The sequence below is a fragment of the Bombus terrestris genome, chromosome 3 (assembly GCF_910591885.1).
Source record: "Bombus terrestris chromosome 3, iyBomTerr1.2, whole genome shotgun sequence".
NCBI lineage: Eukaryota > Metazoa > Arthropoda > Insecta > Hymenoptera > Apidae > Bombus > Bombus terrestris.
Window position 1 is genome coordinate 2,071,993 of NC_063271.1, and position 24,230 is coordinate 2,096,222.

The 24,230-nt window shown below is 33.0% G+C and overlaps 6 protein-coding genes across 14 annotated transcripts in view; 3 read left to right on the forward strand and 3 right to left on the reverse strand.

The window, feature by feature from the left end:
* The first annotated feature begins 156 nt into the window (after positions 1-156).
* LOC100651436 (high affinity copper uptake protein 1) lies at positions 157-6,073 on the forward strand. Of its 2 annotated transcripts, none has more exons than XM_012320727.3 (5): positions 157-375; positions 4,032-4,253; positions 4,317-4,549; positions 4,692-4,721; positions 5,234-6,073. In XM_012320727.3, exons 2-5 carry the CDS (start codon positions 4,032-4,034, stop codon positions 5,433-5,435), a joined length of 687 nt encoding a protein of 228 aa, XP_012176117.1. In that variant the 5' UTR covers positions 157-375; the 3' UTR covers positions 5,436-6,073. The 2 variants fall into 2 exon arrangements, with proteins under 2 accessions (XP_012176117.1, XP_048260680.1); XM_048404723.1 differs by lacking the exon at positions 157-375 and adding an exon at positions 1,255-1,409.
* On the forward strand, positions 4,448-15,018 carry LOC100650840 (ribonuclease 3). The gene is made up of 12 exons (XM_048404713.1): positions 4,448-4,549; positions 4,692-4,721; positions 10,233-11,158; positions 11,247-11,490; positions 11,571-11,762; positions 11,839-12,196; positions 12,272-12,689; positions 12,761-13,712; positions 13,774-13,983; positions 14,063-14,385; positions 14,482-14,627; positions 14,702-15,018. Exons 3-12 carry the CDS (start codon positions 10,248-10,250, stop codon positions 14,866-14,868), a joined length of 3,921 nt encoding a protein of 1,306 aa, XP_048260670.1. The 5' UTR covers positions 4,448-4,549; positions 4,692-4,721; positions 10,233-10,247; the 3' UTR covers positions 14,869-15,018.
* LOC100651316 (ras-related protein Rab-9A) lies at positions 5,426-9,443 on the reverse strand. The gene is made up of 4 exons (XM_048404722.1): positions 8,226-9,443; positions 7,901-8,157; positions 7,358-7,417; positions 5,426-7,148 (listed from the first exon to the last, which is right to left on the reverse strand). The coding sequence occupies exons 1-3, from the start codon at positions 8,658-8,660 to the stop codon at positions 7,399-7,401; spliced, it is 711 nt and encodes a 236-aa protein (XP_048260679.1). The 5' UTR covers positions 8,661-9,443; the 3' UTR covers positions 5,426-7,148; positions 7,358-7,398.
* On the reverse strand, positions 15,005-16,296 carry LOC100651192 (mitochondrial mRNA pseudouridine synthase Trub2). Its single transcript, XM_012320724.3, has 4 exons — positions 16,139-16,296; positions 15,618-16,026; positions 15,406-15,542; positions 15,005-15,320 (listed from the first exon to the last, which is right to left on the reverse strand). Exons 1-4 carry the CDS (start codon positions 16,281-16,283, stop codon positions 15,046-15,048), a joined length of 966 nt encoding a protein of 321 aa, XP_012176114.1. The 5' UTR covers positions 16,284-16,296; the 3' UTR covers positions 15,005-15,045.
* Positions 16,297-16,655: 359 nt separating this feature from the next.
* The window catches only part of LOC100651751 (sex-regulated protein janus-A), a 63,229-nt gene continuing 55,654 nt past the window's right edge, over positions 16,656-24,230 (forward strand). Inside the window, exons 1-2 of the mRNA XM_003394234.4 lie at positions 16,656-16,767; positions 16,940-17,113. Of these exons, the coding sequence (XP_003394282.1) occupies positions 16,972-17,113 (142 nt within the window). The 5' untranslated portion in view covers positions 16,656-16,767; positions 16,940-16,971. The remainder of the gene's footprint in view (positions 16,768-16,939; positions 17,114-24,230) is intronic.
* The window catches only part of LOC100650954 (phosrestin-2), a 47,638-nt gene continuing 40,680 nt past the window's right edge, over positions 17,273-24,230 (reverse strand). For all 8 annotated transcript variants that reach the window (XM_048404720.1, XM_003394227.4, XM_048404718.1 and 5 more), the window contains 4 exons: positions 23,880-24,080; positions 22,049-22,212; positions 19,269-19,550; positions 17,273-18,545 (listed from right to left, as the gene is read on the reverse strand). In XM_048404720.1, coding sequence (XP_048260677.1) covers positions 18,258-18,545; positions 19,269-19,550; positions 22,049-22,212; positions 23,880-24,080 — 935 coding nt within the window. In that variant the 3' untranslated portion in view covers positions 17,273-18,257. The remainder of the gene's footprint in view (positions 18,546-19,268; positions 19,551-22,048; positions 22,213-23,879; positions 24,081-24,230) is intronic.

Here is a 24,230-nt window from a genome sequence, read left to right on the forward strand (position 1 = left end):
ATACCATTCTTTAAATATTCGTGTATTCCTATTTACCTTTACATTGCAATTTTGTCTAAATTCGCAAAACGTTTTAAACACAGAGCGTGACTTATTACGCCACCTGTTGTAGGATAGATGTAATGGTGTTATCGCTCTAGCGTCACGTGTTTACCCGCCGAAACCATTACGCCGAGTCTTCGTTATGTTACATCTACGGCGATGGAGGAAACCGTGAATGTTATGTGCAGTTTATTAATGGGTCTCTGAGAGATTGCTCGACGGTTCACGCAGAGAAATCTGCGAAAGTGTCTATTTATCTCATTGTAATCACGTTCAACTATTTTTATAGAAAGGAACCATTTCTTACAACATAACCTGGACCATTTATTAAAGGTATGTTTGAATATTGTTAATATTATTTTATACGTCGAATTAGGACGTATTTAATTTAATTGGTATAGATAATTAATCTTTTTGTACATTTAGTTTAAAATTCGCATCCATATATATAAACAATCCTCAATCTTGCGATATAAATTAAGCATGAATGACCCATATTGACAGCTATATTCACATTACTAGTATGCAGTAAGATAGTCATGTAATCAAACCTTCGCGTGTTTCAGCGTTAATATAATTTCTATATACTTTCTAAAGTCTGTCATTAGTACATTGATTTCTCTACTTCTGTCTTCAACTTCTAACACTGTGTTCTTAGAAAATGAAAGCATTTCGATTTTTTTTCTATAAGTTTATGTATACGGCATATGTTTCGTGCACAGTGATAGTTCAATACAGTGATAGTTCAAACTGATAAAAAGTGAATGTATTATTGTCGTCGTCAGTTTCTGCAAGAACGTTGTCAATTAGATCCTTGCAGCTTTACGTACTCCTTATGAGTTACGATTAGCAGCAAAATATTTCTTTTCATAGGTTAGAAGATAATCGACAAATTAATGTTTGCAATTCGAATCAATCCTCGACCACAAATCTCAGCGCCAATGTACCATGAGTTAGTTAATCGTAACTAAGCATCATCGATCCAATTGAGACCAATATCGTTCAATTCTCATTGTTTTAAATTTTACATTACTTATAAATTTCAATATATTAAATAAATTATTAAGATTCACAGAATATGGATGTTTAAAAAGAATGTAATGTAATATAATAGCTTGATGATTAATAAAGTATACAATGTCGTTGAAAATCTTTTGTTTCACGCTTTTAAACAGAAGTTGTACTGCGACGCTATAATGGAATAAATCGATAATCGAAACATCTTCCGAGAAAATTATAAAACATATTCTTCCAATGGAATCTTGGTATTTCAATATAAGGATTCCAACGGAGCATCTTATACCTATGCACAATGGCGTAGGACTTCACAAACGGGCCGAAATACACGATAGCGTAGGAATTCAGAAGTAAATATTCCCTCTTAATATTTTGTTTGATTAAAATATTTGAATTATTTTCTTTTTTTTTTATATTATGATATGCAAACGCAAGTAAAAAATGTAATTGCCTATATTACCACTAATTCTATTATTTTCTTGAGAGATTTCCTGTTTTCAACGCAGTCATCGTTCGTTCTAACCGCTTGTGGTTTCGGCGGTGAAATTATTCACTAAAAATAATACTCTCTTATATTATCATAAAATTCCCCTCGATAACAAAGGGAAACTCGTATTATGATCAGTATTAATTTGACCTACAGCGTTACCTTCCATGTCATAGAATTCCTGTGTTTTTTCCTGTTATAATACCGATGTTGTTAAAAACAACCGGACTCATTTACCCTCAAAGATATTATAGCATGTATTGACTATAATTATTCGATACATGAATGTCTTTTTTAAAAGTTTAAAGCAAGATATCCTTATTACCGTGTAAAATGTCATAAAGATGATACATACTCTTTGATTGCAAAACTATGTTTGTAAACAATTTTCTACCCTTTATGTATATACTATTCGAGAACGTATAGATGTAGAATCTTAGTCGGGTGATAAAATAATTAAATAGATGGCCAATGTCTAAAGATAAGAAAGCGAAACCAATCGACTTGCGATTCAAACTGAATCAAAGTGATTTATTCCGGTTGAACAGTTTAAGTATTGCAAAGCATTTTTAATGTTCATTTAATTACGCGTGACCTAGAATACTGTTTGTTCTTAGTAAATTTGTCAGTAAAATTATGTAAATTATATATCATTACACGTGAGACCTTGCTACATGAACTTTTTATCTCGACGATGTTTAAAAGCCTACGATATCTCTTTACGAAAATTTTAAAATTAAAAACAAAAGGTATAAGAAATACAGTTTCTCGTTCAATATTAATAATGTTGATAATGAATATAATACCTAACATTCATTATCCAGAGAAAAATGTTTATATACCTTTTAGACATATTGTTTACCGAAGTACTCACGATTAGCAGTACAAAATAAAATGCATTTCGTGACGCTCTTTACGGATTATCGTTTTCAGTATAAAACATATCGCGTTTCTCTTCCAACGAGAAGTATAATCTTCTGGACGCATCGCGTTTCAAAGCATTCACATTCAGCGTTTACAATTGTGATTTCAAGAAAAATGTATTTTTATAATTAGTCAAATCCTTGATGCACCTATAACGATACAAGTACGTTTCTGTATTTCTATTTTTAAATTTACGTAAATATTTTTCGGCGATCGTAAACGCGAGCGTATCGGTTTCGTTAAATTTCTTCGACCTTTCACCTTATCATACCATAAACAATCCTTATTTTAATAATTTTATTCCCGACAATGTAATAAAAAAATATAATTCTTTTTTACGAATCGTCAACGCCCGATAACATCATAATCACACGTTTTGAAAACTATGGAATTATTTTATTACAGACCTCAATTTTAATAGGTGAACGTAATGAATGCTAGAGTTTAATCCTATGACTACAATGTACAAGATCCTAGAATGGAATGTTAGCTACTAGATCTATGTGAGACCTCACGAACTATCGCGAAGAAATCTACTTTAGAAAGTACGCTGGCTCGTGTTTTTTTCTCTTTCGTTCTCTTTGTTCGTGTTGCCCGATTGCCAGTCATGAACTCGTTTCTTCTTATACTTCTGTTCCAAACTCGTTCACGGCTAGCTTGGCAGATTGCCGAAGGGGAACGAATGATTTTACGAAAGGATCGCAGTATTAATTAGAAAAAGACGCTGTTGACCGCTGAAAAAGTATGATCGTCCATTCATGAACGATCGCGGTAGAGGTTTTTCGAAGTATCATCAAATTTCTTGTTCTTGAACGGTTAGTTACGTAACGTCGTTTCTTTGATAAGAAGGAAGTGAGGAAGTAATTTAACAACAAGTCAAAAAGTTTATCCGTTCCTTTTTAAACGAATAAACAGGTTTGTGACATTGATGTTTCGTTAATGCATATAATTACAGTTTTATTGATGGAGGAGACGTCGTCGAGTTTGACGGTTTAAACATGCACACGAAGACTTGTCGCTATCATGCCGCGTAATGCGGTAAATGTTCTCATTATAAAGTCAACGGATCGAGCATTTGAGTAACAAGTGTTCTTAGAATTATGATTCAGTTTTACAGTTTATGATAATAAAAAAAGACTATTGCTAATTTGCAGTGAAACATTTTTTTTTATCGCTCGTATGATACGATATTTTCACCCCGTTTCCGTTAAGTTGATACCGTATTGGTTATAGTTCGATAGTATGGTTCTGAATGATTACTTCGACCTTCCAGTTATGACATGTTACTTTCACGAATTAACAATAAGAAAAATGACGATTGTCCTTTGTAATAGTAGCTTTCTGTGCAATGCGCAAAAGCTGATAACTATTTAATGACATAAGCGTAACTATTTTCCGCTAAATGTTAGGATTTTCAGTTGTTAAAATATTTGTAGAACCAAATATTGACAACTTTAGACCGATCAAAAAATCTGCACTTTTTTATTCTTTCTGAACAGATCATTTATGTAACAGACTGTTTGTTTTATCGAGTTTGGTATATTTGCACCTTTCTTCGCAGATGTCTCACGATCATATGGCCCATATGATGAACGTATCGAGTGGGCATGCAACCCACGTTAATCACGCGTCTCATGAATCTATGGATCATTCAAATATGGATGAAAGTATGATGCACAGTTCTATGGATCATGCTAATATGGATCATGGGAGTATGAACCACGAAGGTCACCTTGCCGCTGCCTCGGAAGCATGTGGCAATATGGGGATGCACGGTATGTCGGTATGTATCATCTACAGATAAAACTCTGATACTGACTATCATATATAAAAATTTCATTTATAGATGGTCTTCCATGGAGGATACTGTGAAAACGTATTATTCGAATCATGGAAAATCTCGTCGATCAGTGGTCTCATAGGATCGATGATCGGTATCATGATCATGGCCGCACTTTACGAGGGATTGAAGTATTACCGGGAATATTTATTCTGGAAAATGTATAATTCCCTTCAATACAGAAGCGTCACGATGCCACAAGAGAAAAATGTCGTAGCCGAGGATAACAGAGTCGTACAGTAAGTTTCGTGCTCTCAGATGTACAATGGATGGCAGTTTAGGAATTCACGATTGTATTAATTCGATATTTTTTATTTGAATACATAAAGATTGCTATATGATTTTATATATATATATATATATATTTTTTTTTTTTTTTAGTATGGTTGGAGAAGTAATTCACAAACAACCGTAAGTAGATGAGAAGTGAAATTCTTGATTTGCTCTTTTTTCTATTAGTTTTGAAATTGCTTTTCTGTGAAAATACATTTTTTTTTTTTAATTCTATTTCTTGGAGAAATACGTACATAAACGATTAAGATATTAATTTCGCACTGGATCGCGGGATTTTCTATAACCGACGTTATCTCTAACATTTTATGTAACCGCCTTTGTAGACCTTTAGGAGTATTTACTTAACATAAACATTCCGAGTATCAGTATCAGTATCTCGCTCTATCTATCGGTATTTGCCAGGCAAAATTTTTGATATAAATCTTTTTCTTGTACTGTCACACGATCGGTATCGAATTGTCAGTCGAATTGGTCAAAATGCGAGGTAATATTGTATAATCTTCTTGCGTTATTTATTTGCAATTTCGTTTAATTCTATGGTTAATATTGCTTAGCATGATAAATTAATAGCATTATGCATATATTTTTTTATGTCCAAGAATTAATCCATTTCATATAAATTTGTGCAGGCCCACAATGTTATCATGGATGCATACGTTCCAAACGTTCTTACACATTGTGCAAATTGTGCTGTCATATTTCCTTATGCTGATCTTCATGACTTACAATGTCTGGTTGTGTTTTGCTGTAGTATTTGGTGCAGCAATTGGTTATTTTTTGTTTGGGTGGAAAAAATCTGTTATTGTGGATGTTACAGAACATTGTCATTAGTTGTTTATGTATTTAAAATACATTGTGTTTTTACAACAAAAATGTACATCATTGTACATTGCTGAAAAGTTCATTCTGACTGAAAGAACTTTGAAATAATTACATGTAGTATATGTGTGCAGGAAATATAATTATTCTAAATTCGTATTTACACAAATATATAAAGAAAATGTTCTCAGTTTAAATTTATTCCTATGCATACAGAATGCAATTTTCAATTGTTCGTTGAGAAAAATAGCGCATGACTTAATTATTATTGAATAAAAAATATTTATAAAATGCAAATTTGTATACAAAAATACTGGAAGGTTAAATCTTTGATTTGGATAGCCATAGCGCACCTAATTTGTAAATATTGTTAAAAGATTTAAATGAGGAAAGTATCGTAAGATGGACGCACACTTTTCTCCAAACTTTTATACGGCCACTTTCAATTTTTTATTGTAATGTATTTTATAAATTAATCTTAACGTTTGAAAAAAAGTGTGCAGTGATATCTTGAACATTGCATACATGATGTATTGTTATAATATAACGTTATCAACGATTGTATTATTACCAAGTAGTCCATAAACTACTGTTATTTGTAAAATATAAAATAATATCACATGAAATACAAGAAAAACATTTTGCCAATATATTTTATCATTTTTAAAGAAGCACAGAGCTCCTCTACTTTTTTTGTTCTTGTTTCTGTTGCAAGATCGATTTTTTAGATTATAAAATTTATAAAATGTAGATATTAACTAATATTTAAGACATACCGTAAAAATCTTGGCTGATAATATATAATAATTAAATAAAATAATTCAATAAAATATTTTTATAAAATTATTAATGAAACTCATGTAGTACTGATGACGTAAAATATATTCAAGTAATACAGAACTGATATTTTATATTATAACAGTTGGTGAAATGTCTCCACCTTGATATGATTAAATTTTATATATATATATATATGTATACTTTGCACTTAAATCAACAAATTGTTGAATAAGAAGCCACAAATTTATATATTCGATATGTAACTATACAAAAAGCACCAGCATGCATGTCACATTTATAATTAATGCAAGCCTTGTTATTGAAAATAATACTTAAATTATAATAATATTATATATTATTTATTTCCTGTATGTAAAGCATCGCTAAAGTATTAGGTAGCTTTTAAGTAAGTTACAGTGCTTTAGAAATGCGTTCATACGTTTTATACGTACAAGGTTGTACAAAAAGCTTTATTTAATGTGTTTATAATATTATTCACTTTGTAGGAAAATCTTTAAACACCGATTGCAGGACATTCCAAGAGCAGCAGAGTATGTTTTTTATAGTGTAGATATTTCAAAATCATATATATATATACATATATTATATATATATTATATATACATATATACATATATATATATATGTATATATATATATGTATATATAAAGATGATTCAGAGGATTTTGTGATAAATATATATTACTACCACTGCCCTTAGTTTGTGCTGCGAAGATAAGGCAAATTTAGATTACAAAGCTAAATTACATTTTATATCTATTCCTTATTTGTAAAGCAGTTGATGATCATGGTTATTACTATTATTATTTTATCACAAGCCAATAATGTCTGAAATACTTAAAATACTGTCTGTAGCTCGCGAACTGCACAAAGCGTGATACGAGCAGGACGTTCAATTTGACCTTACAGTTTACAGTTGTATTCTGGAAATATCAACCATAAAGTATTATTTTTTTCCGCGTAAATATAACTTCAATTTACATATTTTAACGAAACTGAAAAATGTTTGTAAGAATAAATAAAATCATATGAATTTATAAAAATATCTATATACGTTCACATTGGCAACGGAAGAAACACAGTGTCACTAAAAATAAAATAGACAAAAACTACTTTCAGCATTAAAATTCACCTTATTATGAGGAAAGTATTGCAGACAGGCAAGAAATCTCTTCAAATAATTTTGTTAGACCTAAAAGAAAAAGTATATTACCAGCAAATTTGTCACTACAACAATGATACTAAATATTTCTGTCTTCGTTATCAACTCAGTATATAATTAGATGTTTGAATATTTTACATTTTTTGTAACTGTGTTGCCAATGATCTTGACTTAATCTTTAAAGATTAAGTTCAAACCGTTCAACGAGAAATGAATATTGTTTATGTCAAAGGAAACAATAGAATTATATAATATAATATCCTTATATATCCTAAATACATTAATCATAATTTATAAATGTTGGTACAATTTGCGACATATCATACTCTTTTCAAATATAAACGAATTCTATATATCCATACCAAAACTGCCAGTATGCATCACAAAAATTATTTCTTTACCTCTTTCTCATTCATTCCAGTTAGATTATGATCGTGAATCTTGAGAAATATGTTTCATGCATTATGTTGTGAAAACATAAAAAATATTTAAGATCTTGTATCTGTAACCTACTCAGCACCAGACACAGGCATACAACAACTTGAACGATGAGGAGATTGTTGTTTTGAAAGATCAACAGTATCTTCTACTAATGGTCTTTCTAGTCTAGCTTCAAGTTGTGCCCAAGCAGCAACAGCTGCACCAAATGCTGCTTCGACATTGGTTGCATCCTTTGCAGATGTTTCTACTAATGGAGGGTCTCCATTTTCTGCACACCAAGCTTGAGCTTCTTCTGTAGAAACTTGTTTCTCAGAATCTGGAACATCCACCTGTAAAAATTATTTTTGTAAATATTACTAGTAATATTAGTCCTCTCTTCGTAAATATTCTTGCTTACTTTGTTCCCAACAACTATAAATGGAAATGTTGATCCTTCTTGAACATCAGCATAATAAAGGAATTCAGATCTCCAAAGTGCTAAATTTTTAAAACTTGTTCTATCATCTACCGCATATGTTAAAAGGCAAATATCAGAGCCTCTATAGAACGGAGTTCTAAGGGTCTTAAATCTTTCTTGTCCAGCTGTATCCCATATTTGCAATGTATATGCCTCTCCATTAATATCAATATCCTTGTTTAAAAATTCTACTCCAATTGTATGAAAACTATGTTCATCAAAATGATTTGATACAAATCTATTCATAAGACAAGATTTGCCAACACCACCATCACCCAGAATCACCACTTTTAAAAGTGTAGATCTTTGAGAATTACGATTTTGTAGATTACCACCTCTAAGTGTACCTACTGTAGCAGAATTGTTTCCTGACATCTTTCAATCTTTATCTTTTTAGAATAACGAAGAAACTATATGTTCAAAAATATGATATATATGTATATCCTTCATATATCACTATTTTCGACATCAGATAATTCAATTCTTCATTCGTTAAACATCGAAAGTATCAGGGATTCTTTGTCAATGTAGGAATCAGCTGATTCTGATACCAAATAAGTCAATTCACTTTTCTCATATTAGGTACATCTTAAGCCAACAATATATGCTCACTCAGGATTTGCAGCTTCGTATTATTCGTGTGCAGTAAATAATTGTACTATTTAAAACACTTTAATATCGTAATTATCGTTTTACGATCAAGCATAACCTTCTCATTTTATAGCAGCATTTTAATGTCAATTTAAATGGGGTTCATATTATTTTGACGAATGAAATTGTAATTTTCAATCTCACAGAGGCCATGTACTTTATCTCCTTCGATGTTAACTTAATTATTCGAACAAAGTCGCGATACCTTGAAAAGATGCCCTTTGGTACTGAGTCATAGCCAACACCGAATAAAATTACAATTTTCTTGAACAAATATGTGTCGTACGTTCACTCCAAAGCATTTGGCAATGGTAAGAATCATGAACGACTTTTTAACTTTTCTGAACAGCTAAAAAGTATCACTGGTTCTGAGCATTTTTGTTGTGCGCAAAGTATTTGACACTTTGCAGACGACAAAAGAAACGCCCATGTTGGATGTTAAACATACAGGATGAATATGGCTACCAGAAATTATAAATAATGTTAATTCTGTATATATCGCATAATACTATACCATATGTATCAGCTAACAATAATTTATGTAACAACTAATAATAAATAAAGTAGTCATAGTTGCATGTTTATTATTATAATTTATTCGACATATTAATGTATATATGCTTTGATTCATTAATATGTATATTATGATCAAAATGTTTTAAGATTATAAGCTGCTACAAGCTATTATATCGCAATAATAAAATATCTTTTTTATATTCTTTTATAGAGTATAGCTAGAGTATAGATATTATGCTATAGAATATTATAGAGTAACTAGAGTAACATATTATAATAATATAATAAAATATTACGATTCGATCCATTAATATCGATCTACGTTACTAAAATAAAAAAAATATTTTACATAAATCATTGCATAAAAATTATTGTATATAATTGTTATAATTCTGCATAATGCCCTAGCTGTTTTTATGTAATTTGAATTTTATTTACCACGCAACCAGAAGATGGTGTTATAGTACATGAGAGATTCTTTCTTCTACATTTAGATGTCGTATCGAACTGATAACACGAAATAGTGTTCTAGTAGGTGTATTGTTTATCTAAATTTCATATTTTGTCTGTAACATTTATAATTTGATTTAACATCGAAATTCCCTTATATCATGGAAGATTTTAAATTGTAAAAATACATATTTTTCACTTAGTTTTATAAACCCTGTATATTAGGTAACATCACCTTTTATATATCTTATATTTGCAGTCAATGATTATTAAAACAAATATGTTCCGTTTTACTTATGTAGTTTAATATTTCATATCAACATATTTCAGGTGAGGTTATAGAAAATGGCAAATCCTCCTCCAAATGTTGGTCAATCTTATTTTTGGGGCACAGGAGTTTCTCAGCCGCAAAATATGGGATATTATTCGGTGCCACCCCCAAATTTTCCACTACCAAATTTTAGTCAGCCACCACCATCCTATAATATACCGGTCTCTACTTTGTCTGAAAATAAAGGTGCAAATTTTATTCCACCGTATCATGCTATGGGAACATGTTATCAAAATGAAGTTTCAAATTCTTATGATGTTCCTTATCAAACTCCAACGGAACTACAATGTAACAATCAAAATTATGGAATGTCTAACTATTCTCAACCTGTAAGTAATTTTAACACAAATTGGGATGATGGAAGTGCATATCATAACAATGATAATGCAGAATGGAAATCCAATAATTATTCGTCTGATTGGAATAAACCACAAAATAGCAAAAATTCTTGGTACGAAACAAATAAAGTGCAAGAAGATGATAGAAAATCATCATATGTAAAATTTAACGATTCTCCAAAAAATAAAAGGTTTGAATGGAGATATAAAGACAAAGAGCCTTCTAATAGTTATTCAGTTAGTAAAAGACGTTCCAGAAGTCCTCAGAATAGGTCAAGGGAGAGTAGATCAAGCAGATCACCATATAGATCGAGGCATGATTCCCAAAGAGAGAAATATTCAAAGCATCCAAAAAATAGATCGGTCTCTAGAGAGCGTTTACATTGTGAAGAAGACTCTGACAGAAGATCAATACACAGAAAAAACAATTTACATACGTCACGCTCTCAGAGATCATATACAAGTTATAGAAGTAGGAAGAGATCTAGATCTCAAGAATCTTACACATCTAGAACTGCTAGTCCAAATAATAATCCCCCCATTAACAGGGATAGAACTGAAAGAGAGTTACTTCTAGAAAAATATAGGTACCTCCGTAATATAGTACATCTTTAAAAATTATATACATATATGTATATTTATACAATTTTAATTCATTCTGTATTATATCTTAAGGCAAGATTATTGTGCAACAAGTAAAGATATGGAAAGGAAAATGGATGAACTATCTGCAATGGGACCTGAAGGTATTATGAAAAATGCAAGAAAAGTATGGACACGTACCGCACCAGCAGATTTATATTATAATAGAGATGAAAGCAACCCAAAAATAATGAGAGGTACACCTAAACTGCATGAGTTATGTGAATTATTCAAGAAAGTATTACTAAATAGAGCTGCAGCTGCAAGAGCTTTGCAGGTATATTTATTTTCAAGTAATATAATATATGTAGAAAATTTTTGTATATTTAAAAATATTTTTAATCTTTTACTGTATAGCCTCCTTATGAACCACCCCCAAGAAAAACTAGAGCTCGTTTATGCAGGCACAAATCTGAAGCTTGTAGTAGCTCTTCTTCTGACAGTGATAGTTCAATGGATGAAGATGACAGAACAATGGAAGAATTAATGGCAAAGAAACAACATCCACAAAGATTACATCCTGAAATGTGGTTTAATGATCCTGGAGAAGTAAGTATCTTTCTTTTTCAATCTTTTGTAATGTTTCGTGCGATTATTGTTAAAAAAAGATTGTTTGATATTACAGATGAATGATGGACCATTGTGTAGGTGTAGTGCAAAATCAAGAAGGTCCGGTATTAGACATGGAATCTATGCTGGAGAGGGTGCAATAAATAAATGTGATTTAAACACAAATAATGCCGATAAATTATATCATTATCGAATAACAATTAGCCCCCCAACAAATTTTCTTACCAAAACACCAACAATTATTAAGCATGACGAGCACGAATTTATATTTGAAGGATTTTCTATGCTCTCGCATTTTCCTCTCGTAAAATTACCGACTTGTAAAGTAATAAGATTTAACATTGAGTATACAATCCTTTATATAGATGAGAAGTTGCCAGAAAATTTTATGATTGAAGAATTGGACTATTTCCGTAAGTTTTCTTTCGTTATATTTACTACATGATTGATTGTATTTCATGTTTATAAAAAATTCTTTCTTTTTTCAGAAACTTATTTATTTAAAGAAATATTGGAACTCACAGACTTTGATTTACAAGCTGCGCAAAATAAATCTGGTTGTGGTCAATTTCATTTTATGCCAAGATTCGTTCGTGATTTAGCTGATAATGGACAGGAAATATTATCCATGAATGAGGTTTTAAATTATTTAATCAAAAGTAGTAAATTGTTAATAGATCCAGACGATCTACCTAGGTTAGTAGAAATGCCCCAATATAAATGGCAAAATTTTGCGGACGAAGTAAAGGGTATGATCGTTACATATCCTGGAAAAAAACCATGCAGTGTTCGTGTAGATCAGTTAGATAGGAACCAAGCAGATCAGCCACCTGGTGTAATTGCATACCCTGAAATTGTACATTTTGGAATTAGACCACCGCAACTTAGTTATGCAGGAAATGCAGAGTAAATATCTTTTGCTGTGAAATTATTTCTTTGATGAGAGGTAATATTTAAATTGTTTTTATTTATTTCAGTTACCAAAAAGCATGGCGTGACTATGTAAAATTTCGTCATTTATTGGCTAACATGCCAAAACCATCGTTTGAAGATAAACGAAAGTTAGAAGCAAAAGAGAATAAGCTTCAGGAATTAAGAACCCAAAGCAAAATGAAACGTGATGTTACTGTGGATGTTAGTTCTGAAGGATTTTATAGAACTGGAATAATGTGTGATATAGTACAACATGCAATGTTAATTCCAGTACTTGTTTGTCATTTAAGATTTCATAAATCTTTAGATAACTTAGAGCGTACCTTAGGCTATGAATTTAAAAACAGATATCTTCTTCAGTTAGCTCTAACACATCCTAGTTACCGTGAAAATTTTGGTACAAATCCAGATCATGCACGGAATTCTTTGACTAATTGTGGAATAAGACAACCGGAATATGGTGATCGGCGAATACATTATATGAATACTCGAAAACGTGGTATTAATACATTAATCAATATAATGTCAAGATTTGGTGCGAGAACCGAAACTGAATCTTCGATAGCGCACAATGAAAGATTGGAGTTCTTAGGAGATGCAGTAGTAGAATTTCTAACATCGATTCATTTATTTCATATGTTTCCTGACTTAGAAGAAGGTGGTTTGGCTACTTACAGAGCAGCAATTGTTCAAAATCAACACCTCGCTGTATTAGCAAAGAAATTAAATCTAGAGGAATACATGCTCTACGCACACGGAAGTGATCTTTGCCATGATTTAGAATTACGACATGCAATGGCAAATTGTTTTGAGGCATTGATGGGTTCATTATTTCTTGATGGTGGTATAGAAGTTGCAGATAGAGTTTTTGGTGAAACACTTTTCAAGGCTGAAGAAGATCTCGGGAAAGTTTGGGTAAATTACCCAAAACATCCTTTGCAGGAGCAGGAACCAACAGGTGATAGACAATGGATACCAAGTTTTGAATTATTGCAAGTAAGTATTAAAAAATATTTCGTATTTAATGATATATTGACAGCTTCAATCTTATTTTTAGAAATTAACAAAATTTGAAGAATCTATTGGCATTGTGTTTACTCATATCCGTCTTTTGGCTAGAGCATTTACCGATCGCAGTATAGGATACACGAACTTAACGTTGGGTTCTAATCAACGTTTAGAATTTTTAGGAGACACTGTATTACAATTGATAGTTTCCGAATATTTATACAAATATTTTCCAGAACATCATGAAGGGCATCTATCTGTAAGTAGTACTATAATTTTTTTCATAAAGACATGAGAAAGTATTCTTATATTATATACCATATTCTTATATTTTACAGTTATTACGAAGTTCTCTTGTAAATAATAAAACTCAAGCTGTAGTATGTGATGATTTAGGGATGACTCAGTATGCACTTTATGGTAATCCAAAAGCCGAATTAAAAACAAAGGACAGGGCAGATTTATTGGAAGCGTTTCTGGGAGCTCTTTATGTCGATAAGGGCTTAGAATTTTGTCGTGTCTTTTGTGATGTATGTTTCTTCCCACGTTTACAAGATTTCATTATGAATCAAGATTGGAATGATCCAAAGAGTAAATTGCAGCAATGTTGCTTAACATTAAGAACAATGGATGGTGGAGAACCTGATATTCCTGTATACAAGTAGGTTCAAGTCACGCAAGTTTAAATGTTTTTATATATATTACAAAAAATATACATAATACAATATACAATATTGTGATTCAATTTTCTTTTTAGAGTGATTGAGTGTAAAGGACCAACAAATACAAGAGTTTATACCGTTGCTGTATATTTCCAAGGAAAACGATTAGCAAAGGCATCAGGTCATAGTATTCAAGAAGCAGAGATGAATTCAGCAAAAGAAGCTTTAGAAAAATCTCAAGGTAGTAAATTAAATATTTGAAATGAAATCTGAAAATATATAACTTTTTACTTTATTTCACTTGTTCTTTTACAGATTTGTTTCCACAACTAGATCATCAAAAACGTGTAATAGCGAAGAGTATGAAAATGCAACAGTGGCCAAATAAACATAAAACAAGGGGAAGATCCATGAAACCTACAGATAAACACGATGATTCTGATACTAGTCAGCGATCTAAAAGAAGCCGTAGCGAAGTATAACCGACAATGAAAACTAATTTGTTGCAGTTGAAGTGTTATTTTATATTGGATGTATGTATATAATAATTGATATTGTATAACTGATGGTAGATATAATAAATTTTTAATAATTATCAAAATAAATACTACTGTAATATAACAAATGATAAATATTTATTTAACATGATTATTCAATACTTAAATTTCCATAGGATTGTAAGCAGGTTTTACTAATGTAGGGTTTTCCTGATGTAAGCAATCTTCATTTTGATCTATAATTTTTTGACATATTTGCATGTTGTTTACAATGTGTTGTAGAGTCCAATGCTTTGTTAATAATGCATGCTGTATATTAAATAGACCATCTTGTAAACAAAGTATTTGAGTACAAGTAGCATTGCTACGAAGCTTCAGCCCTAGCTCATGAATAATGGTTTTCAGGTACAGATCATATTCATTTGTGCAAACAATTTCTACAACATTATAAGGGATATAGAATGTAATTTTCTTACAAATTCTATTGTTACCTCAAAACTTTATTTAGTGAGATATATCTACCTAATGAAAATTCTGGGGGTGAAAAGTCTACACATCTAATAGTATATACCATGGGAATATTAGGATCTGCTGGTTTAATTGGGCCTTTAATCGCTAGTTCGTATGCAGCTTGGCTTTGAATATCTACACCACACAATCTATAAAGATATAAAAATATAATAGAGTTACATTGTATATAATTGTTTCTAAGTATGCATTAAATCTCAACATACTCAAACATTTTTTTTTGATGAGAAGATTGCATCGAGCTACATAACTTGTCAAGGTGACCACGTTTTACATGATCATACGTAGATTTTTCTACTACTTTTCCAGTATGAAAATAATTATCTGTTGCCTCTCCTAATAATCCTTTTACTCTGTAAAACCTTAAACTTTTGGATGTTTTTATTTTATGAATGAATCGATTACCCTTGTTAATTCCACAAAGTACGACACCAGATATGTCCTGTTGCAAAACTTTTGAAGCAACAAGTTTAAAGTCATTTGGTTGATAACGAGGTCCTGTTATTAATGGATGGTCTGCAAAACTATTTTGAACAATAACTTTCATAGGCTTATTTGTTTCTCCTTCTATAGCTATATGCTTCATCGTTGGCCTTGTATACATGTCATTTAAATCTATAAGCAATGAATTCTTTAAATCTATTAAATTTGGTTTACTTTTTGTTTTAGTAAATTGGTTAAAGTCTATCAAAAAAGAAATTGTTATAAACAAAGGATATATCATAACCTCTGCATAAGTTGCCGATCAGCGTTTCTCTCATTCTATTAAAGTGTAAAGATGCAGGTTTATAAATCGCAACTACACCATTTAATGCATTGTATACCAGTCTCGCGTCGCTTACATATTTAGTCACTGTTTCTACTGCTGACATACTGAATATTTTATGGTTATAATAGCACTTATTAATCTTTATGAAATAGTAAAATGGGTTAGAAACACGTGCAGATTGATATACAAGTATCAAACCGAACCATTTACTTTTTATACGTTTGCTTCATAGTGTCATTTTACATCTAAAACTTAACACGTTATTGCACACGATATACACGTGAGTTGTATTTTAGTAAACATCATTTGATTCACATATAATCTGTATCATATATATATACTTTTTTTTTTTATTTATTTCTTTATATTCACAATTTGTCCAATTTGGATATTATGTCAAATTTTTTAACAGTTATATTAATATGTTGGTGGCTACCCGCTGCGGGATTACATATATACTTAAGTCTCTTTTTAGTGTTCGAAATACAACAAGGACATCTAACGTACGGTTTCATAAATGGGCGTGGTCACAAGTTTAAAGAATTTTGGAATTGGAGCTTGAAAACGTTAGCGTCTTATTTTTAAAGGTATTTATAAAAAAAATACATAACCTGATTGAATATTCTGATAAAATATTTAAAAAACGATTAATATGTATTGCTTTCAAATATGCTTTTGGTATATTTGTCCGGTAGAATGAAAGTAATGAACTAATGCAGCGATAGGTTATGTTGTTTATGATGCTTGTTGTTTTTTTAGCGGTGTTCTCAAATAATAGACAGCTTGCCACGATGTCAGAATCACTGGATAAAGTACCTGATGTGGATATCGATGATCATGGAAAATTTAAATACGTCTTGATCAAAGTTTTTGACGAACGTAAAAATGTCTTCAAACACATCGTCAGAGGTTATCTAGGACATGAGCGGCATTGTAAGTAATCATTATGAAATGTTTATAATTTTTTGATGTTTCTGTGCTGAAACAATCCTTTTTGCTTAAAATATTATTACATGAAATATCTTTATACGAAGTATCTTCTTATGTAAAATATGTGGTGAGTATGAAATGGAAAGTTATAAGACTTATAAATATCTTAGACAAAAATTTTATTTATAGTCGTAAATTATTTAGAAGATTCATAGGTTAGAACTTCACATATATTCTTGTACAATCATATTCATATAATTTATTATTTACATAAATAACGATATAATCTGTACAGTTTTACATACATATGTGCCTATACATGTGCAATAAAATCCATAAGTCAGGCACAAATCATTGTAAAACATGCCTTTGGATTATCTTATTTTGTTAAGGTACAATGACTTTTGTGATCTATTTAATTACATAAAACATTCATTTCACAATTAATAAAAGACAATACGAGATAATACCAAGATATTTTCTGCCTAAAAAAATAGATTCGAGATATTCGATTTTTTATAGATTGATTTTTATGATTGATTCTGTCAAGTATGTAGATGAGTAGATTTTACAATGTGTCATTTAATAATCTTATTATTCGATAATCGTCGATTTGCACATAATTTAAAGGGCAGTACGATTTTCATTTATAAGAATGGCGCGGGTAGGAACTGCATAACCCGTAGTGTATTCTCAATGGCGAAAATCGTCTCTCAATCAACCTTACCAAACCTGTAGTAAGATAGTTTTAGCAATTAAAAATTATTACGCTCTATTGATATTATACAGAGAATAAAATTTGTATAAATCTGTTTTCCCACAACATATATACATGACGTTAATGAAGGAAGATAAAACGATACGTAAATGTTTAAAATACTTAAAATTTCATAATTATTCGCGTATTCATCGAAACCTCCTCAATCGTTAATTAATCAACGAAAGAAAGAAAACATCGTGGTCAATTTTTCTAAACGTTGCCTTTTTTCTTTTCGCGTTACTAAGAAGCTCTTCTAAAGCAACACCAAGCTCTCTGTATATCGAAACCCAATTTACAGTTCTTATGATTCGAAGTTTTCACGTTTGTCGCGTCGTTATTATTCTTCGTGGATGATCGCGACGATGCATCGGTCGTTTGTGCCTGGTCTCAGGTACTGTCGCTTTCCTCATAGTGCTCTATCAGATCCACGTCGATATTCTTGGACTCTTTTAATTTCTCTTTAATCGGCCCTAATTTAGTTGTGTTGTATTTGTGTTCGTTATCCTCTTGCCTCTCGAGATTCTCTGTAATCTCCTCGTTCGGCTTCCCCAAAACTCTTGGCTCTCTGATAGGGGACGGAAAGCCCACTAAATCCGGATCTGTGTTGTTATGCATTAACGTGAACGGTAACTTAAGCGACACTTCTCCGCCTATTGTTGAAATTAGTAGCTTTACCTGTAAGGATGATAAGATGAATCGAAGCCTAATGTGATTATTAAAAAAAAAGAGAAAAAACATGGGATGTTCATTGAAATTCGTATTTTTATGAATAGTGTAGTATCATAAGGAAAAAGCCCGATTAGAGATCGATCAAAACAACGTCGTCTGTCCTTCGGTTGTTAGTTTACATAGGGAAAAAAGCCTATGTGACTAAAGTCGCCTAGTTCTTGCGGAGCGTTAACAGGATGGGATTAAAGAGCGAGTCAGAGGTCAGAGTTAGTCGAGAAGTCGAAGAATAGAGTTGTTAGCGTGTGTTGTTAGCGTTGTCGAGTTGCGAGAGTGGTTGAGATAAAATAAGATTGTTGCATTTAGTTCAAGTCAAACAATCATCGTTTTCTGTCTAATTAATATCTGTTAGTTTATTTATTGTAAATAAATTATAAATAGTATCAGGAAATATTTATACCTAAATTTCCCCGATACTACAATAGAGATAAAAATGTGGGACTTACTTAAATAAAGATTTGGTTGCGATATTTTGTATACGTAGCTTTGTATATTATTCTTTACATTCTGTACTCGTAAATGCATAAATACCCGCAGTCTAGCTATACGATAAAAATGATAGACTGCTCTTACGAATAGTTTAAGTTTCATAAATTATCTCGCTTATACGATCCATAGGCAAAGAAGCAATTTTCGCTTAATAATATCTTTTTGTTTGTAAAGATGGCTTACCTTCACGTAATAGGAAACGTATATGGCAAAAATGTTTCTATCCTCTGGACCGTTTCCAGGGCAAATAACGGTGGAGGCTAACGTCGCTTCCGCCTTCGTGTAACTGTCTTCCAAAGCAATCCAATTTTTGGTCGAGCCTTTGATCGGTCTAAGCGTATAGCTTTTCCTCAGCGAAACTCCGGGACCTATCGGGCATCCCTCTTGCGACGACAGCAAGGCCACCACGTTCTTGAATTTGCCATTGCTGAACATGCACACATCTACGTGTTGCACGATGAAAACCTGCGGAACAACCGGTTGCATTAGTGGAGAGAATCATGCGAAATATCATAAAAAGATTATAATTATATTATAATTTCGTGAAAAGATTATAACAGATACCGTTGCTAGAACAATGTATAATACGCTTTGTTTTATAATGGTTGGAAGGTTTAATGAATTCTAAAAGAATCCGCCAGCTTTGTGGAGTTTAATACGTGTATTTAGAGAATTTTGAGAGTAAACCTTTTAATGGAGGAGCGTAATGTAAAGCAATGAGATGAAACAAGTCTTGAGAAATAATTTCTGCTTGGTTTTATTCCTTCGTTTTAATTTATTCGTTTTATACATTATGCAAGGGAAGCTTCGTTGCATTTAAAATAAAGGGCAGGTTAATTACGACGCTAATTTAGTAGAAAGACCGGTATTTGCCAACCGAAGAACAAATACGACTACGTGTTTTAAGTCTAGTGTATGTAACTTGTCGAGTCTACTCTGTGTCAGTCTGTTTGTCAAACTGTCGGAACAAAGTTAACATAGCGGACCTATTCGGAACCCGTACACTAGTCATCACGCTATCGAACCCGTCTGTTCTCGTTTTCAAACAATGTTCGTCACACTCGCTAATGAACTGTGGCGCAAAGGAAATTGACACGGACGTGGTCGCTTTACATACTCGGCTCCTTCTGTCGCCTGAGAGAATTCACTAGTCAACCCCATTCTCTCTATTCTTTTCCACCTCTCCTACCTTTAATTCTCTTATATTTATTATCCTAATTTACAATCCCATCGATTTCCTCTATATCTTTTAGCTTTTTCTATATAATTAAAAAATAACCGAAGAAAGTGTGGCGGCGCTCGACAACAAATACCGCAACGGACACGGCAGCGCAGTTGTTAGCGCCTTAGGTTTCGAACGTTCGGGACCCGGGTGTTCGATTCCCGGCGCCCGTGATCCGATTTTTCTTCCACGCATCAAAATAGAAGAATAATTAGCAGTACTCCAGCAGCGGGTACATCTACAGCCGGCAACTACAACCATCACGGGCAACATTATAATACCACCTCTACAAAAGTATTCGAAACTTTAGGAAACTTAGGAAACTTAGCACGAGTTGTAAAATATTAATTTGATGGCTCTTCGAAGCCTCGACGGAATTTTGGTTTTAACGTTGTACTTTTTATTTGCTCTACTTCGGTAAAAAATTTTATCTTTAAATATTTCTTCCTATTAAGTTTTATCGTATTAAGTTTCTATTATCATACGTTTCTAGGTTCCAAGCGATTTGTTTGTTCATTGTTCATTCGAATTACAACGTTACATTCAAGCATATTTCAACCGGATTCCATTAAAACGAGAGAAAAGGATAAATTATTAGCATCTCTATATGTTTTCTAGCAGGTGATATACTATCCCCGACTATTTTTATTTTTAAAGAGGTAATTGTAACTCAAAGTTTCTTCACGGTACGCTATTCGCCAATATTCTGGAATTAAAGCGTGAGTCAGTATCTAGCGTCGAGTTGGACCATTTTCGGGTTTCCTCAAATACGATGTACAGTTATATTACGGCTGCACGTTCTACGAATGAAATTTTGCTCGAATTAATATTCTCTGACCCGTGAATGTTACTATGCACCATCGTATTTCACGCGAAACTGTCTTTGTGATGGAAATAATTATGTAGCTTCGAAGGGATTTCTCGAGCTTTCAAATTCTATGTAAATTTCCCTATCGTTCGAAAACCCTCTATTTTATTATCTATGTATTTCTGTTTAACGTTGGGTAACGATAGCCGGAGTTTGATTGAATTTTTGAGAATTTTATTTCGCATTCGATTATTTCCTTGTGCTCCGAGCGAAGCAATAAAGCGCAGTAGAATGGGCAATCGCGTGGTCCGCCGTATCGTACGTACATTACTTCATTTACTCGATATGCTACGGTTTAATCCACTGAACGCACGCATTTTTTCGGTTTACCGATAAAAGTGATTGTATTTTTTATTCTAAGAAACACCTTACAATGAAAATGGATGACAAATATATGTCTTGTAAGCTGTATACGTAGTTTAGTATGCATATAAGATGTCTTGGTTCTTAAATCCGTAAAATAATCGTTTACATCAGCGTGTGCGTTAAATGGTTAACATTTTTTTATAGCAATTGGCTGCGAAGTGGATTGGGTACTTACGATGACACAAACGATGGTGGATTGTCTTTTCCTTTTTTTTCTTTTTATTATTGAAAATTACGAAATGAATTAATAATCGGACATCTCATCGAGACTATCCTTATTAAAATCAGTTGTTGTTACATACGCGAATGACACACGTCGCAGATTATTATTTGTAATTTTAATTTGCCCAGTTATCGAAAAGTTACTCGCGGTAGGGATAAAGGAGGGATAAATCGCAAATTGCTTCTCGAGCCAAACAATCAGTCTCTTGTTAGCATTTGAATCTGTTGCTGGTAATCCGGCTCATACATAATACAATCGGTTGCGCGACTAAGGATGCGCCTTACCTTGATCCTCCTCACAGTTTTGCTGCTGTTGTTATTGACGTTGACGTGCACAGTTATTGGATCTCCGTGAGCGTAGATCGCACGATCTAGTCGTGCTTCCAAACCCACGCGACCATCGCTCAATAAGAACGGTTTCTCCACCGCAGCATGTGGCCCTGCGTTCTCTGAAACAGGCAATTAGAGATTTGTAACAAGTTGAAATAAACGAAGCATGAAAAATAGAAGACTCGGATGTGAATCGATGAATTTGTCGTGTCTAAGCGACGAGTCAACCTACATTCCTCGATTAACACTTTGATTGTCACGTTGGTCGTACTATATGACCGGTCATGGTTTCTCCTGTGACGCTACGGTGGTTATTGATAGTTAGGGTATTTTCGATGTAACCGATAAATAGAAGATACTTTGAAATAAAATGTGCCCTATTGAACTATTAAACATTTTTAGTAGAACATCTGTTTCAACCGTTCGCGGAGAGACGCGATCGCGAGATAACGCGTCAACGAGAGTCGTAAATTCTCGTTACGATTAAACAATCGACGCCACGAACTGATTGATCTCTTATTTCTATTATGAGAATAGAGGTGGTTGGAACGAGTGTATACGAGAAACCACGCTTGATTTGCTAACAAAAAGTTTAATAACAAGTAAAGAAGCAACAATTTCGGTCAACGATCGAACGATTAACAATTAAGAAGAAAAGATGACAAGCAAGGTTTTGCGAGCGGGTTTGCTTATTACGAGACCTTTCGTACTTCGCAGCTTAAGATAGGCTGACTGATTCTTTTGTTCGAAACCACGGACTCTTTCCTTTATTGCTCTTCGATATCCCTACTACACACGCGTTTATTAGATGTACCGCGGCGGTCGCCGCGTATGCGTTCTTCTGAGAAGTCGGCGAAAGAAACGTAGGAATATCGACGGTACATTGGGCATGTCGGTATTGCGCTTGGACGGCACAGCTCCTTGTACCGCGAAGCCGTTGGAAAATTTCGTGGTCGATGCCATCACAAATTAAAGTTTCTTTGAACGACTTGACTAGAGAAATGATTGGTAAAACGTAACAACGTCGATAAAAAAAAAAAAGAGAACAAATCTTGCACTTAACGGTGCACTGTGTTTGCATCCATATCTTCGAGGGGTAATCTACGAATATCATTATAAACACAGCTTAGAAAATAATCGTAAATGCTGCTTCATAATCATATAATTGAAGTTAGAAGTGTGAACATACTTTACTATTATATATAGAACGAGCAAATGCCGTTTACTAATATCTTCTATACGTTTCAACAATATATTCTGCACGTTTTGTTTGCGACGAAATAACGAATGCGAATGTTTTGTTAAAATAAACGAAGCCCTGTTATAATGTGTCGCTATCAACTGTTACCAAGGCGTCACGGCGGTCATCCCTGACCACCAATAAGATAAACGGTCCATTGGGGAAGAACGTTGTCTTGCACCATCGATTTATTATTATTTTGCCATTATATGCTTTGAATAATAAAGATACTGCCGTGGCGTCCTGAGCGAAACACGTGATTTCGACGTGGCAGTCAAAGTGTTAACGTGCAACGATCACAGGGATGATCCTCTGGAACATCTGCCCGTTCCTTTATCGACTGATCATCGCAAACTTAGCCTGTCCAACGTTTCTCGCCAATCATACTCGCACACACACACATTCGTAAATAGCCTTTTACAGATAATTAAACAGGGATTTAAATGATTGATCAGCCCGTATGCAATGACTAATTGTGATCAGCTTCAAAGCAAACCGAACACACTTTGATGCTTCATGCCACTCATCCAGAAATAAAGAGCTTACCCTCGTCCTCTGTGATCTCATTTTCCATGAACGAGATTCTCGTTTTACAAGCTTGACCTCTGGACCCAGGAGAAGGACTCGCTGACATTGGCACGCTATATACGCTGGTAGCTGGCAACGGTGGGTTCGTAGTACGCTGAACGATACGGATACCCATCCTGACGGTCGTTCTCCGATGCAGCTTCTCGTCCGCTCGTTCAGCTAAATGTCATCGTGTCCAGCGTTTAGCAGGCAGTTACGATGTTATTTACAGAGTATCAAGCCAGGAAGGTTGTTCTCGGATAATCGGAATTCGAAGCGATCGTTCAATCGTCCGATCGTACGATTCCCTTTTGAAAACGCGACCGAGAA